Below are 15,557 nucleotides of genomic sequence, written 5' to 3' on the forward strand. Positions count from 1 at the left end.
GCTTGCTTCATTCTCCTCCTCCCCCACTCCAGAACACTCTTCTTCCTCCTCATCTTCCTCCTCCTCCTCCTCCTCTTCCTGTGCGGCTGCCATGGCCTTCATCCCCGGAGAGTTTGTCACCCGCAGACGAGTGGCCACTGAACGTTGAAACCTTCCTCTGTTGGCTGCGTTTCCAACAGCCATGCTGGGCTGTTGTTGGTTGTTGAAGCCCAGCACTGGGATCAGCTGCACCGGGTCAGGAGTCAGTCCAGCACCAGGAGCTCCTCCAGCGTTTCCCTGACGCAGCAAAGCAAGCAGACTGACCGGCCCACCGCTGGTAACCTGCCCCTGTGGGTTAGTATTCAGTCCGCCTGTCTGGCCCACAGGGAATGGCCCACCTTGCAGTGCAGTTGCAACGGGAATGAGCTGCTGCAGAGGAGCCTGGCCTAACTGAGTTCCTACAGGTTGGAGGAAAAATGAAGCACCGATTTGAATCAAACGTGCCACAAGTGGTTCCTCATTTAGTGGGACTCCATTTTGAGCCGCAGGGTTGGCGTTTTTGCCAGTGGCTGCTCTGCCGTTATTATTACCAACCCCTTTTTCCTGAGCCTCAGCACTCGCTGACACCCCGCCGTGCACCACCACGGCCAAGGCCTGGAAGAGAACCCACAGGAAACAGAACATGTTTTATCCCACTGACAGTCCACACTCAACGCTGGTTCTACTTCCTTCACTTATATAGAGAAGACCGACATCTGTGATCATCAGCAGAGCTCCAATCAGAGTCCTGCACTTGAACTCAACAACAACAACGACCTGTAGTCATCATGACCAGGCTACAGGCTATTTTTGCTTTGTTTGCTTTGTTTGCTCATGGAGAGGGTCATTATTTAGGATTATGTGGTGAAACTGTGACCGTGAAGCCATGACTTGCATTTGTCCGGCTACTGTAGAACAAGAGAGATTTTATCTTTAAGAATTTAAAAAAATAAAATTGTTTTCTATCTATCTATCTATCTATTGATTTTTTGTATCAACTGACCTGGCATCTGAGTTCTCGAGTCACATGATGTGAAAAAAAGTATTGAAAAGAGAAAAAACAACAGCTGTCCGCAGCTTTATTTTGAGAAACAATGATTAAGAAACATTTACATCCAGAACCACTAACACAGATACTTGTATAACGACCACAATGTTTTTAGAAGATTTGCTAAGCCTTCCGTCACTACTGTGATTTGGTGTTAAATTTCACCTAATAAACTGCTAAAATATAAAAGATAATAAAAATGAAGCCAGCTTAGTCCAGGTTACAGAAAGACAAAATACCGTAAGCTAAAACCTCAATAGTTAATAAAAAAATGAAACTTTTAATAACTGTTTTATCTAGAATTTTAAAAACATTAAAGTGTATTATTAATTATTAATCCAGTTGTACAATCTGTCCAGAATCCACATGGCTGTCCATTGGGTCATGGTACAAAATGCAGCTCAGAAAAGGAGGTTTTGGTCCATGTCGTCTGTAGGGGAAAAATTAGTATACATATTTTTACTGAAAATAAAAAACTACTTCTCCATCAAGGCTTTTAATAAAACGTTATTCATTCTTATTCTTAACAATTCATAAAATTATTCTTATTCTTAATTTTATTATTCATGATTAATTGAATTAATGACGTGCTGTTGTTCTCACCATTCTTGATCCCAAAACAAGAGATCCACTCTTTAAAGGACACCTGCTTATCCTTGTCAACATCACACTGCTGGAAGAAGCGGGAGGTGCAGTGCTCCATGGGCACCAGGGGGACCCTGAGCGGGGCCAGCTCAGAGACGGACAAGTATCTGCAGACACGGACCATTATCAAATGAGTACTTTCATCATTTTGATTTGACAAATCTTATCAAATTGTATATGAAAAAAAAGTATATATATATATATATACTTATTTATTAATTATTATTTATTAATTATATATCTAAAGGGCAGAATTAGTAATGACCTGTAATTAGGGGACTGCTGTGAGTGGTTTATGATAAGCAATGAATAAAACATAATTTACAAAGTATAAAAAAACATGATGAAAAATGATAGAAAGAGAAACATCAACATTAACATCAACATCTGCCACAACAACCTGTCCGAAGGGTGCTGGTCCAGTTGGGCAAACTGCCAGTGAACTGGGTAAATGTACATGTTGTAATTCTTCTCAAAGTCATGAGCAAGAAGCTCCAGGGAGTGATCGCCTGCATGAAGTCTTCTGTCACTTTCAAAGATTTTCTTCACCTGCGCAGAGAAACTCAAGTAATAGACTTAACACCACATTCCAATCTGTCACATATTTATTGAAACCTAATCCAAAGAAGTTCTTCACTCCACTCGTATCAGGTCACAACAAACTGGACTCTGAACCACTCTAAAGCTGAAGCTCTGAAGGACTGTGCCTCACCCTAGAACGTTGTTTCGCAGTAAGAAAGCCAGGGGACGTGGAGTCGTTCTCGAAGAGCTGCAGGAGAACATTTTTGAGCCAATCCCTCATGCGGAGAGGAAACTGGGCCAATTCTGTGTCCCTACATGGAGGTATGACTGGAGCAGAGAGGACAGATTTCTGTTGTTTTTTTGTTTCATTTTTTATCTTTATGAGTTATAAAACGTGCGGTCAAGGGAGTAATCAATCCTCACATTTGCACGGTCCGGTGTAGTCCAGATAAAGTTTGCTGCCCCTCTTGGTGCCTTCAAGGTTGCATTTAGTGGCGAAGAGTGCACATGACGTGTCATATGTTTTGTTGTCTGTCCCACAGACCTTGGTCAAACACAACAGTGAAAACAACAACCCTACGCAGTCAAAGCATCACATGATACTGTTCAGTGAGTTGTACTTACACGATCAAAGTCATTCACAGTGGAAGGACACTCTGACGTCTCCTGACACACACAGCCCGGCTCGTTGTTAGCATCCAGTTTACAGGTTTTTCCCCGTTTGCAGCGGAACCCCTCACATGGATCTGGGTGGGGGAGGCGGAGGGGGGAGGGTACCCACAAGTGATCTACTTTTTATTCTGATTTTCATATATGATATTTTCATTATCATTATTATTATTATTAGCATGGTCTGTCACCTCCACATGCTAACTTTGACTTTGACGTTCCGGTGACATTTGTATTTGACCAGTGAACAGGACATAATCGGCCTCATTCACTCTATAAGCCTTCAGAGCTGTGTTTTGGTAGTGACCATTACACGGCAGGGCAAAACTGAAAAATCACCCTGTCAGCAAAATACGGCAATGGTTCCTAACCACTGGACCCTGGACCAATCCCCGGTCAGGGGTAATTGTGAAATTATGATAATAATTTTTTTTTAATCAACCATAACAATGAGTTCTTCAACTAAACCGAGTCCTGGAACTACTTAGTTTGTGACACAAAAACCTGGGAACCACTGCCCTACAGAACTGCTGGGTTACTGATGTACCAGTGCTGATGTATATTCACAGTGATAAATGTCATGGTTGCTGAGTGGACCGACCAGGTTGTCCTTCAGGCTGATGAACCTGCGTGCCTCCAGTGAGCGTGGGCTTCAGGTTAGGATAGAGCTCCACCGTCGCTCTGATCTGCACTGGATTTATTCCCACCAGAGAACCCTGAAGGAAAAAAAGGAAAGATTTAGGTTAATATATAACTATTTTAAAAACTTTTGGACATTTCAAAACACCTGGTGATAGAATTCTGATTTTGTGTGCATGACATAGGGTCACAAAGGAAATGAAAAGTGAACTCTTTACCCTTTTTCCCATCTTTCTCCGTTTTGCCTTGTGCACGGTGTTGTCGCTGCTGCTGTTCTCAGGTTCCTGAGAGTCTCCTTTGCTCAGTTCCTGTCCAGGCTGCACTTCCTCTCTCTGTGGAGAATGCTTTTTTGACCGCTTGCTCTTTTTTTGCTTCCTTTTCGTCTCCTTATTTAGAGAGCCATGAATCATCTTGTTATTCTTTCCAGCCAGTAAGGACTCGTCCTCAGGGATAATGTCCTGATCCAAACTCCTCTGTATTTGTCGTGAATTCTTGTCATTGTTCCCCTGCAGCCTATCTTCATCAGACTCCTCTGTTCCTTGTATGTTCTTTTCATAGTCCTCTGCTTTAAAAGCAGTCTGTACATCATCATCATCATCATCATCATCATCATCATCACTGGGAAGGCTGGTTTTGGCTGCCTTTAACCTCACAGATTCGAGGATGCCTCCATCAGCGGCCGTATCAAGATCAACCATTGTATCTGGGTCTGTGCTGCCTTCAGTGTCATCTGTCAACAGAAACATCTGCACCTCTCTATCGGCCATTTTTTCTTTATTGTCCTTGGACATTTTCTCTTCCTTCTTTTCTTCGACCTTCTCTTTTCTCTCATCAGTTGCCTCTTTCAAAATCATTTTTGTACCAGCCTCCTTCTTCCTGTCAGCTCCCACCTTTGGGCTGATCTGTACAGAATCAGGTTTCATTTTGTCATTCTCTTCTCCTGCTTCCTCCTCCTCTAGACCTCGTCCTTCCATCGCCTCCTCTTCTGCCTCCGTCTTTATGAGGTCTATCAGCTCCTCCTCGCTTAACAGAACTGCAGAGTCCTCTTCTCTTTTTTCAGAATCATCAAACGCTCCTTTCTGATCATTGGTCTCGGCTTCGACCTCTTCCTGATCCTGGCTCCTGATTTCAAATGTGTCTAAAGTGGGTAAAACTTGAAGCTGATTGGTCTCCTCTAGTACGTCATCCTTCATGATGAAAGATTAAATTAATATTAATTTAAAGTGAAACACAACACATTAGAAAAACTCACTTTGGCTCAAAGCTCACCTTTGGTTTGGCCGTGTGTGAGATCCCGTGTCGTCTGTGGTGTTTTCCACGGCTCCTACTCTCCACCTGACCAGATGAATCAATGTTGTAAGACGTGTCATTTTTCCAAAATTACAATTAATGCTAGTCAGGGCATTATTTATTCATTGTTTAATGATGATATTTTTCATACTAATACAATTAAATTTCTACTCACAGGTGGCACAAGTGTGACTGCCAGTAGACAAAGAAAAAACACACAGGTCCTCATAACTGAAACAATGAAAACAGGTTTAGAGATTTTGACAAAACACAATAATATATATCTCTCTATATATACACACACATTTATATACACTTATATGTATGTATGCACATTTGGTTTTTCTATTATAGTTTCAATTGACTTTCTCCTCATCTCATAGAATATTTTTCTTATCAAGGAAAATGTGCTGTGATTCTGCACAATTACTGTAAATACGGCTTTATGTCTCTTTACGACGCCTGAAGGAGACATTTCTTATTGCAATTTTGAACATTTGAAAGCATCCAGGATTCCCTTAAACAGTCATCTACCAACGTAGCTTTGTTTATCACAATACACGGTGGTCTCATTTGAAATAAACGTAAAACAAGTTTTTCCTTTATGTTATCTTTTATTTATTGCCTTTTGAATTTTTGTTTCAGTAAATGACTCAACTATTTTATTTGTATTTGAACTCCAGAATTTCTACCAATTTCCTGGCAAAATGAGTTTGTAAAATGAACATGGCCCACGGATAAAACATGAACTTTGCAGAACTATGGAAGTTCAAAAAAGACTGGGGCATCTGTACGCTGCCAACACTGTTGTCAAAGGCAACCAGCCTCAGAGATGCTTCACTCTCAAAAGTCCCATTCAGAGCTAAAGTAAACATCGGCAGCTACCAGACTGGAAAAAGTTCACTAAGTCTACAGACGTTTTGTCTGTGGATCAAAACGCACAGACATCAATGAACCTGCCCAGGCGAACAATCGGTCCGCAAACAGCCTGGACGGCCAGATGCAAGGCAGAAACAACCGTCCAATGTCATCAAAGTAAACTTAACAGTATATTAGAAAAACAGACATAAATATAGATCAATGTTCCATAAAAGAATGCACCTACATACCTTCAGTTAAAACCACTTTTGTCAAAACTAGAGATTGTCATTGTTATACATTATAAATATCCTACCTTTAATGCTTGAAACTGTCACTGATACAGTGTGTGAAACAGCTTTAAATGTGTTATTTTGCAAACCCTGCTGGATCAGTTTTGATTGACATGTTTGTTCATTGTTTAGAACATGTTCTTTGTAGCTGTGTGATTGGTTAATGACGAAACAATTAAAAACCGGGTTCATCTACAACAGATCTTCTACAACATATTTATACATTTTTTCACAAACAGTAGAACACACACCTGGCGCTTTCAAAAACACAACTACAATGCAGTACTGAACAGTGTCCACACAAACAGACCTGTTACTCTGGTCAGTCACTATATTTCTACTACCATACAATATAAATACATTTAAATTCAATTTTACAGAATTTAAAAACTATAGAACATATTGCCAGTCATCAAAACAAACAGTATATTTCAATTAATCTCTATTGTCCACAGTGAGTCTAAAGGTTTTATAACATAACATAACATAACATAACATCACCATCAAAATGTCACATTCTTTATGATGAGCTGTTTTACCTGAGGCTGGCAGATAAATGAGAAAGAAGAATCCAGATCAAACTCTGTGCAGACTGTGTGGACCTTGTGAGGACGACCCAGACAAAGCTTTCACCCTCACTCTCTTTTACAAACACACACACACACACACACACAAAACACTGGGCATGTGGTGCCAAAGTTCTGTTCCCGTGTTGGGAGGGTCTTTTGGCAAAAAACAATTGTCTCCTAAATATTATTTGAAGTTAAAAAAGAATGAACATCTATATTTTATAGGAAGAATATAAAAAACTTTTAACCGATGATAAATCAATCATACAAAACCTTTTCATGACAAATATATTTAAGGCCACTGGATGTCACTCTGGTACAGATCTGTGTTTCTGAAGGTCACGACAATCAGCAAGAAAAATTAGTACAACTCTAAAAAAAGTAGTTAAACTACTTTCCTGAATACACTCACAGCAGTAATCAGATTGAGCAGTGATTTAGAGCTTTGGATAATTGTATGATAATTATATAATAATTACATAATTGCAGCAGTTAACGATATGTTTTGGCGGGGAGCAAATTGTCCAATCAACAGTAGTGCAGTTTGGTAGGGCTTGTTCTCACTCTTATTCTCATTGTTCTTTTAAACCAAAAGAAATGGCAAAAACAAAATGGTAATCTTGGAAATTCTGTGAAATACGGAACATTTGCTCATATGTGTGACTCATACGTAAGATGATTTATTGATTTTGCTTTTATACTTGAATTTTAGATTGTTTGGTGAAGGAGTTTTGTATTATATATATGTATATACTGTATATATATACTGTATATATAAGAATATATATATGTGTGTGTAATCAAGTTGTACTCGGACGGTGTAGTACTCAACTTGGTTTTATATGACACAACACACACAAGCTGTTTCAAGCTGTGATGTAAAATCAATGAGAAATGACAGAGATGTGTTTCCAGTTATCTTTGGTCACATGACATCATTACAGATGAAGAAATCTAAATTTTAGGCACAACTCTCAAACACCACATTGCATGGTTTTTCAACCTTGGGTTCCCCAGCCCGTGTGGGGTCGACTGGAATTTAAATGGGTTCTCATGAAAAGACTAATAATTGATATATTAAAAAAAGGATTATTTTTTAAATGTATGATTGAAAACACTGTACACATTGTGTGCACTAATCTGACTGCTCTATATTTGTAACAAACAGGTTTAAAAAAAAAGTCTGACATTTGTGATTGTGTCAAAATGGGGTCACAAGCCAAAAGCGGTTAGGAGCCACAACCATGTTGTTCACTGTGTTCTCCAATATACACACACACGCCCATTTACTACAGTTTTCTATTATGGCACAAACTAAATGTTAGATTTCATCCTAAAACAAACACCAAAGCATTTTGTTTACCCTGCTCTGCTTTTTATATCCCTGTACAGTTCCAGCTGCTGCCAAGTTTATACTTGAAAATACTGGTACTGGATGAGCAGGATTAGTGCTGAGTACCTTTATATTCTCTGCGGTACTATTTTAAATATCTATTAGAAATGAGAGAAAAAAAGAGTAAATAATGTGACTACTTCCGGTCACATCTGTCACAGACAGGCTAATGTAGTCTAAAAACTGAAGTAACCTCTGGGTGTTTGGGCATTACTGCCTAAACAAGCCTCATTCCACGCCTCCTCACTCCTCCCCTTACTGAAGCAGCATCTTTCATCGAATGTGAGCTGTGGTTTTGGCGAACAGCTCCAGACTGCTGAACATCCAGTGTAATTACATGTTTCTTTTGCATGGTTGTAGTCCAGAGTGAGGTTAAAGAAGTATTTCTGTAGTTATTTTAAACCAGACCTTATAAGGATTTCCAGGAAGTGATTATGAGCCGCAGGAGGGAAATACAGAAGTCTTTATTTAGGCTCTGTGCCATATTTCCAAGAATGACTTCTATTTTGACTTGTGTGCTACAACGACGATGTTATGTTAGAAAACAATGATTTGGCTTCTCTCCTTTTTTTTCAGCAAATTTATGAACATTTACAGTACGTTTAGTTCATGTTAATGAGTTACAAATCCACATAACAATAACCATCAAATTTAAACCAAATCCTCAGATGTTTTTCCACCAAAGTCTGACAACGACCTTACATCTTACACACGGTCGTTATTCAGTAAAATATTAAGGATGTAAAAATGCTATTGGCAGTGGGGTCGATAGTAAGACTACAAACATCTATGTCACCGGAAACATGCATGTCCCTGTCTGGCCCTCCTTTCCTCTCTGTGTGGGTGACCGTGTTTTTTCAGTCCACCACAAACCCTATGGTTTTATATGCACAACTATATTTCACTGAGCACTGGGAAAGGGAGGGTGGAGAAAATGTAGTGACAAAATGAAACAGTTGCATGTGTGTATGTGTGTGTGTGTGTGTGTTGTTTTGAGTTTACTCTTTGGAAAAAAAAATCCACCTTTGCGTGTCGACATGTTAAATGAGAGACATACACAGACACACACCCGGAAGGAAGTGATGCAATCGTCTTAATTGCGAATGCTTATATACCGAGGTTCTAGAGCATATCCACACATTCAGCTTCATCCACTCCTCACCACCGTTTGCTCGGAGCAGACACTGGCCTCACTGTTCATCACTGAACACAGTGGACAACAAACTTTGGAATTCAACAGAACAAAAAGGTAACTCTTTTTTTCTGCTTTGGTTGCTGCTTGTTTTTTTTTTTTGTTTTTTGTTTTTTTGGTTTTTTTTTTATCTTTTATTATTTGACGTTAATTTTGCTTTATTTTCTCTGATCATATTTGCAGCTCAAGTCCAGAACGATGAAGGTGACCATCATAACGTTGTGTTTGATTGGAGCAATTGTTGCCAATCCAGTAAGTATAAGTATTTATTTAGTACAGAAATATGCAGCCTGCTCAAACATTTCCAATACTTATTGAATTAATTAAATTATAATTTATTTTCCCATAACATATTTGTGTTCCCAATTGTAAAAATCCATATGTATTACAGAGAATATTTATGATGAATAATTCTAAAAATAAGTGTTTTCTTTCTTCAGATTTCTTATAATTTCCTTTTGGAGTCAAGTGACCTTAACTCAAACTCGGTAAGTGCCACAAAAACATACAAAAAAATATTTTATGAAATTTAATGTAAAAAAACTCAGTATAACAAACTTCATTAGTCGGCTCAGTAGTCAACAAGATTAAAGTCTAAAGTAATTGTAATGATACAACTTCCTCTGATTGGACCTTTGATGGAGCCAGACTTGTATGCACTTAACTCATCAGTCGTTCGATTGTGGCAAAGCTACCATTTTTTTAGACCCAGTCTGCGGGGAACAAACTGACAAAGGCTGTGGTAACTCCAAGGTTCTTCAGACCTCAAGACAGTTCCCATTTCAGAGACTATTGTTTTGCGTATGTCTACACCACTGATGCAGCAACAGTCTAAGCCGACCCTGGCTGACATAAATAGGCCTTAATGAGTGTGATGATTGTTGACACTCTAAACAAAGTGTGTAATTAACTGCTGCACACGCTTATTTCTTTTTCTTCTTTTTTTTCATAGACTGAAAGTTTGTCTGTTTCAACATCATCTGAAAATAACTCCACAGAGAGTCAGGTAATGTCAACACTCATTCAGAGTAATCAGTAAATGACTATTTTCTGGTGCAGCTCGTTAGCACCACGTGTGGCTGCTCAGCATCACCATGTGTTTCTTTTGTGTTGCAGAGCTCACAGGACTCTTCTTCAAATCAAGTGAGGAATTCAGATTGTTTTCCTACCTCAACTTTTCTTTTTCTTTTTTTTTTTTTTTAAATATCCCCCTGTAAATGAACTGGATGTTAATTTTGTCAAACGTCTTCTTTTCCAGAGTTCTGAGTCCGAATCGTTAGAATCATCTGAGGACAAGGTGAGTGGTTTTTACTCCCTGTTTTCCTCAAAGGACACATGTTCATGTTTTACATTTTTGCATTTCTAATTTCATATTTGTCCTTTCCTTGAAAAAAAAGACTTCTGAGGAGAGTGACAGTCAGTCAGATGAGAGCGATGGGGTAAGGAAACAGATATTCAACACGTACAACGCCTAAATGATTTTACAGTGTTATGCATTCTATGTCAGATTACTATGTGGCTTATAATCTCTAAACTGTTTTTCCACAGAGTGACTCTGCAGATGAAACCAAAGATGACAGCATGGGCAGTGAGGAGAACGTTCGAAAGGTAGGAAGCAGACATTTTTCACACATACTTAGATTAAATGTGCACCTTACATTAACACTGTACTGGGTTTGTTATCTGCAGCAGAGCTGGCTGCATGCCTTTGTCAGTGTCACTGATGACCTGAGTGCTGAGAACAGCAGCAGCACAGAGGTCACCGGTCAAACGGAACAACCCAACAACAAGCTGACTGAGGTGGAGCCCACCCGCACCTCCCCTAAAATGGCTCTGAAACAGAGGAAGACCCTGCCACTGGTGGAGAAATCCACCGACACCAGTGATTCCACCAGCGAGAGCGCAGACACCAGTGAAGTGACCGCTGCTACCGCTGCCCCCGACGAAAGCAGCGAGAGCAACAGTAGTGAGAGTCACGAGAGCAGCGAGAGTGAGGACTCCAGCAAAAGTGAGGAGAACAGTAACGCCAGCGACAGCGGTGAAGTGCAGCAAATGAAAACCAATGGCTGTGTGAACGGGACCCAGAGCTGTGAGAGTGAAGAATACTTCTTCCAGGACATTGGGGATGACGCCCATCATCCCTTAGACAACCTGTTGGTGCCAGATGATGATGAGAGGGAGTTAAGTCTGAGGAGATGATTATATGCTCTTTAATAAGATTTACTTTTTTTCCACTATGAACTAAAACATCATTTTTGACTGTCTGAAGACCTCATAACAAAGGCACGTTTGCTCTTGTCTGACAGTTCTGGGCAAAAATATAGCGTTATGAATATAGTGTGGTTGTCATTGTGACAATTATGTAGTCTAGTATTTACTTTGTTTTGACAACAATAAATGGGTAATATAATAAGGATATGGGTTACTTGTAATCATTTATTAGAACTAGATGATGGTGACTTACAGGGAGAGAGAATATAAACACTAGCCTACTTGTACTTTACTTGAATTTCTTTTTCTTTTTATGCATCCATGTACTTCGGCACAAGTACATTCTGGACAGAGCCCTCTACCTTAACATGTAATCAAAACATTGTTAAACTGTACGCTTCACTTTTTTTTTTTTTTTTTTTTTAAAGGTGATTAGGTGTTTTAAAAAATATATGATGGAGACACGTGTCACAAAATGTGTTCCGCGCCCCCCTCTGGTGGACGGTTATATAGCAACAACAAAAAACCTTTAGATCGGCCATCAATTTGCCTTATGTTTATAATTACATCTCAAAATTTGTTCTTAGGAGACATTGTGGAAGTATGCTTAAAATTACATCATGTCGCACTGTTATGAGTTTTTTAGTTAGATCAAATTTGTGTAAATACAACACGGTTGTATATCTTTATAGTGGCAAATCAATAAACTATTTTTATTTCAATTATTTCGTCCGCTTTACTGGTACAGTACTTTATTCTATTTGTTTGGTTTTCTTTTTATTATGGGCGTATTGCTGTATTTTAGTGTAGATGAATTAAAAGATTGATTCCAGTGCCACAATTTTTAATGATTGTGTCGATATAGTTTTGTCAATTAAGGTTTTTAATGTGTGTATTTGTTGGGTATTTTATTACTTGGATTTAAGATAACTGAAGTTCAGATGTTCGTAGGGTTAAAACAATTAACAACGTATTTTGTTTCCGTGGCAGCAGTGGCCGGTTAGCTCAGTTGGTTAGAGCGTGGTGCTAATAACGCCAAGGTCGCGGGTTCGATCCCCGTACGGGCCATCTACTTTTCCACATTGTTTTTTTTTTTTTAAAATGCATTCAGAAAGGTTCCCTGCCAAAGAAAACGTTCTTATTCATCTGAACAACGTCTTAACTCTCCTTTATACCATTTTGTTAATGGTTACATAATATAAGCCACATATAGAATCTAGGTTGTTGTCAAAGTCATGTTTTAATTAGTAACTGTGGTAGTACGGAAACAATACCAGCAATTGACGACAAAATCAAATTCTTTGTGTTTTCACAACAACTAGATGTTCTTATTAAAGTTATCATGTATTAAGGAAAAAAATACTTTTGAAACAATGTTTAAGAATATCAATACAAAATCCATTTAAGACGTCTAAAGACTTAAAAGTAAGATGTCTGTCAAAGTAAAAAAACATTTCTTAGCACAGACGTTTCATTTTGTTTCCTTTATCTCAAGGATATTGTTTAATGATCCATACACTGTAAGTGAAAACAAAACAAGCCCAATATTTCTGACAAAATATTCAACAATTAGCATTGAGTGTTTTTAATTTTTTGGCAGATCATTTTCCTATCTGTGAGGAATGTGAGACTTGAGGTGGTCCTTCAGTGCTGGTATTGTGTTGAGCTCTTTGTGACACTTGTGACAGAAGAGTGGAAGTTTCAGTAACTCAGTGACACCTTCTTTTACTGCGACCCTTCCATTTGTTTCTAGCATTTGAATTACATCTGCAAGAAAGGAAAAATGGATGAATTCCCCATTAAAGACATAAATAAATATGAAATATAAAGGAACAGAATACATTTACTCTCACCTTGGGAATTGATAAAATAGTCAGTCGTAAAAGAGTTCCAATGCTTTTTGTTTTTTAAACAAGGAGAGTCGAAGTCCTGGCTGATCACATGGAGGTGAACGTGACTGTAAAAAGTCAAACACAATTTAATTGGGTTACATTCATCAGTAGAACCAAAGACCAGATCAGAGATTTACCATTATAGACCCCCCTCATGGGACAATGATAAAATTTTCCCAAAAATTGAAAATGTTTTATATTGGGTTTTTACTCACCTCATACTTGGGATGGCATGGTACCCTGTGCGGAATCCTAACGAGCTTGCATCAGGGCACTGTCGGACCATCTGGTCTGCAACCTTCTGCATGTGTTTCACCAGATCATTGTGCTCTGAACCCAGGGCCTTCAGACTAGGGATGGACTGCCAAGGAAGGACCAGCCAGTGGTAGCGAGCTTTGGGATATTTGTCTTTGATAACTACAACTTTATCATCCTTGTATACCTTCAAAAAGAAGATCAACCAGGTACTGATGCAGTGTAACACTAGTTAAAATGCAAATATTTTGGCATCAAAACACCTGTACAAAACGTACCTGCATCTTTGGGTCTTGCATTGAAACTTTCAGACCCTGACTCCAATGTCCAACACTTTCCTATAAAGTATGACAGTTTTTATTTAGTATAAACAGTATTGAATGATTGAAATGTGTTAAAAGATATGTCCATAGACAAACCACAAATTGTAATAATAACAGAAAGGCATTTTTCTCTTACCGTGGTCTTTTTGGCTTCTGTGTGGCTTCCTGACACAGCAACCTTTTCAGTTTGTTTGCTTGCCTTCGTTTTTGGTGCCTCTAATTGGCTCTCCCTGTCCTCTAAGGTTGAGTCTCTGGGTCTTTTTGGGACACCGTGATTGCCAGTGGAACCATATTTGAACTGAATAGTGTATGGATAGAGCCGGTTGACAATATAAAGCTGCTGTCCAGGCTTCATTTTGTACTCGTTTCCTGTGCCCACCACAGCTGAATCAATAAAGGTAGGATTGGTGCCCAGCTTGTAAAAAACAGTGAAGTATGAAAGAAAATAGTAAATTTATAATGTTGATACTTTCAAAGAATTATTAAATGAACATATGAAAATTAACATAAGAAAAACAATCAATGCAGGCAAAGAATACATGATAGTTAATAGTTTAGCTGTTAGTAATCAAAGAAACAGAAGCAACATAAAAAAATTAAGAACCCCAAATGAATTATATCTGTGTTTTTACATTTCTCAACTTTACCTGTTTTACTTTAACGTAGCCTTTGTTGCAGTCTGCCTTCAATTCAACTGGATGAGAGGAAACAACATTTGGACAGGTTAATGTATTTTTAATTCCAAAGTTGGCAATATTTTGGGTTAAAAGATGCAATATCATATTAGTTTTATATATCTTTTTCAAAAACTCAAAACTCACAATGTTGTTCGATTGTATTTTAATATTAATAATTTATTAAAACGTTATGATTACAACAATACATTGAGAAAGTAAAACATGACGGGGATGCACGGTGCAGTAGGAGTGTGTTGAAATATAGAAAAAACATGCGATATATGATACAAGTTCTTTTATCTATAGACACGTCAATGAAAAATATACTATGTTCTGTCAGTGTATATTCCCCCTAATAGTTTTTGATATAATACCGATATAGGTTTAACCGACACAGTGCGTTTCGTAGTTGTTCATTACCTTGTTGTCTGGAGCATTTTTTGTCTTTAATAGTCGTTTCTGGTCCTCGGCCGAGGATAACAGGGTGTGAGTGGGGCAGATGAATGGGTTGGTGAAGTCCGGCATCACTTAGAAGCCAACATGTCGGCATTTTAATGTCTTTTCAAGCAACTCTCTTTTTCACATCTGCACTTGTTTTCGGTCTACCCACGCTTGTTTTACTAACGACGACATATGACGTAAGTTGTCATACTGCCCCCTCTGTCTCGGAGTTAACAATACATTATTCAATAATTACTCAAATCAAACTTAATAAACTAATAGTGACTGAAAGATATTTATATGATATGAAATCTCATAAAAGATCATTTTCTAGTGTTCTAGTCTCGTCGTAGTTTCCCGACTACTGTAGATTAAAAGGCTTTCCATCCATTCCACCAACATCTTTAATATCAACACACACTTTTATATATATTTACATACATATTTTTACGTGTACTCGAATTGTTATTTTATACACAGCGCCCCATCAAAAGCAAGTACTAGACAGTAGACTATTTTAATTTTATAACGATGTTTGTTTATGCCACTGGAAGGCAGCACTGCAGCAATGGGCTGACAAATCTGAAGAGGAAGAAGAAGGAGGGGGAATGGACATCGCCGT

General features: G+C 38.5%; 3 protein-coding genes and 1 non-coding gene across 4 annotated transcripts; 2 read left to right on the forward strand and 2 right to left on the reverse strand.

Moving 5' to 3' along the window:
• Positions 1-966: 966 nt before the first annotated feature.
• LOC103383836 (SPARC-like protein 1) lies at positions 967-6,726 on the reverse strand. Its single transcript, XM_008317148.3, has 11 exons — positions 6,522-6,726; positions 5,007-5,062; positions 4,811-4,876; positions 3,760-4,728; positions 3,504-3,618; positions 2,858-2,979; positions 2,657-2,777; positions 2,424-2,560; positions 2,112-2,260; positions 1,670-1,818; positions 967-1,496 (listed from the first exon to the last, which is right to left on the reverse strand). Exons 2-11 carry the CDS (start codon positions 5,058-5,060, stop codon positions 1,468-1,470), a joined length of 1,911 nt encoding a protein of 636 aa, XP_008315370.1. The 5' UTR covers positions 5,061-5,062; positions 6,522-6,726; the 3' UTR covers positions 967-1,467.
• Positions 6,727-8,972: 2,246 nt separating this feature from the next.
• scpp1 (secretory calcium-binding phosphoprotein 1) lies at positions 8,973-12,208 on the forward strand. The gene is made up of 9 exons (XM_008317147.2): positions 8,973-9,193; positions 9,320-9,388; positions 9,577-9,624; positions 10,089-10,142; positions 10,253-10,279; positions 10,395-10,433; positions 10,534-10,575; positions 10,685-10,744; positions 10,826-12,208. The coding sequence occupies exons 2-9, from the start codon at positions 9,335-9,337 to the stop codon at positions 11,333-11,335; spliced, it is 834 nt and encodes a 277-aa protein (XP_008315369.1). The 5' UTR covers positions 8,973-9,193; positions 9,320-9,334; the 3' UTR covers positions 11,336-12,208.
• A 133-nt stretch (positions 12,209-12,341) lies between these two features.
• trnai-aau (transfer RNA isoleucine (anticodon AAU)) lies at positions 12,342-12,415 on the forward strand. The gene has a single exon. It is a non-coding gene; the product is annotated as a tRNA-Ile (tRNA).
• Positions 12,416-12,816: 401 nt separating this feature from the next.
• Positions 12,817-15,136, reverse strand: aptx (aprataxin). Its single transcript, XM_008317146.3, has 7 exons — positions 14,915-15,136; positions 14,465-14,511; positions 13,954-14,232; positions 13,773-13,832; positions 13,455-13,681; positions 13,201-13,304; positions 12,817-13,114 (listed from the first exon to the last, which is right to left on the reverse strand). Exons 1-7 carry the CDS (start codon positions 15,042-15,044, stop codon positions 12,957-12,959), a joined length of 1,005 nt encoding a protein of 334 aa, XP_008315368.1. The 5' UTR covers positions 15,045-15,136; the 3' UTR covers positions 12,817-12,956.
• Between the last annotated feature and the right edge of the window lie 421 nt (positions 15,137-15,557).

Source organism: Cynoglossus semilaevis, chromosome 9, assembly GCF_000523025.1.
Source record: "Cynoglossus semilaevis isolate Cse_v1.0 chromosome 9, Cse_v1.0, whole genome shotgun sequence".
Taxonomy (NCBI): domain Eukaryota; kingdom Metazoa; phylum Chordata; class Actinopteri; order Pleuronectiformes; family Cynoglossidae; genus Cynoglossus; species Cynoglossus semilaevis.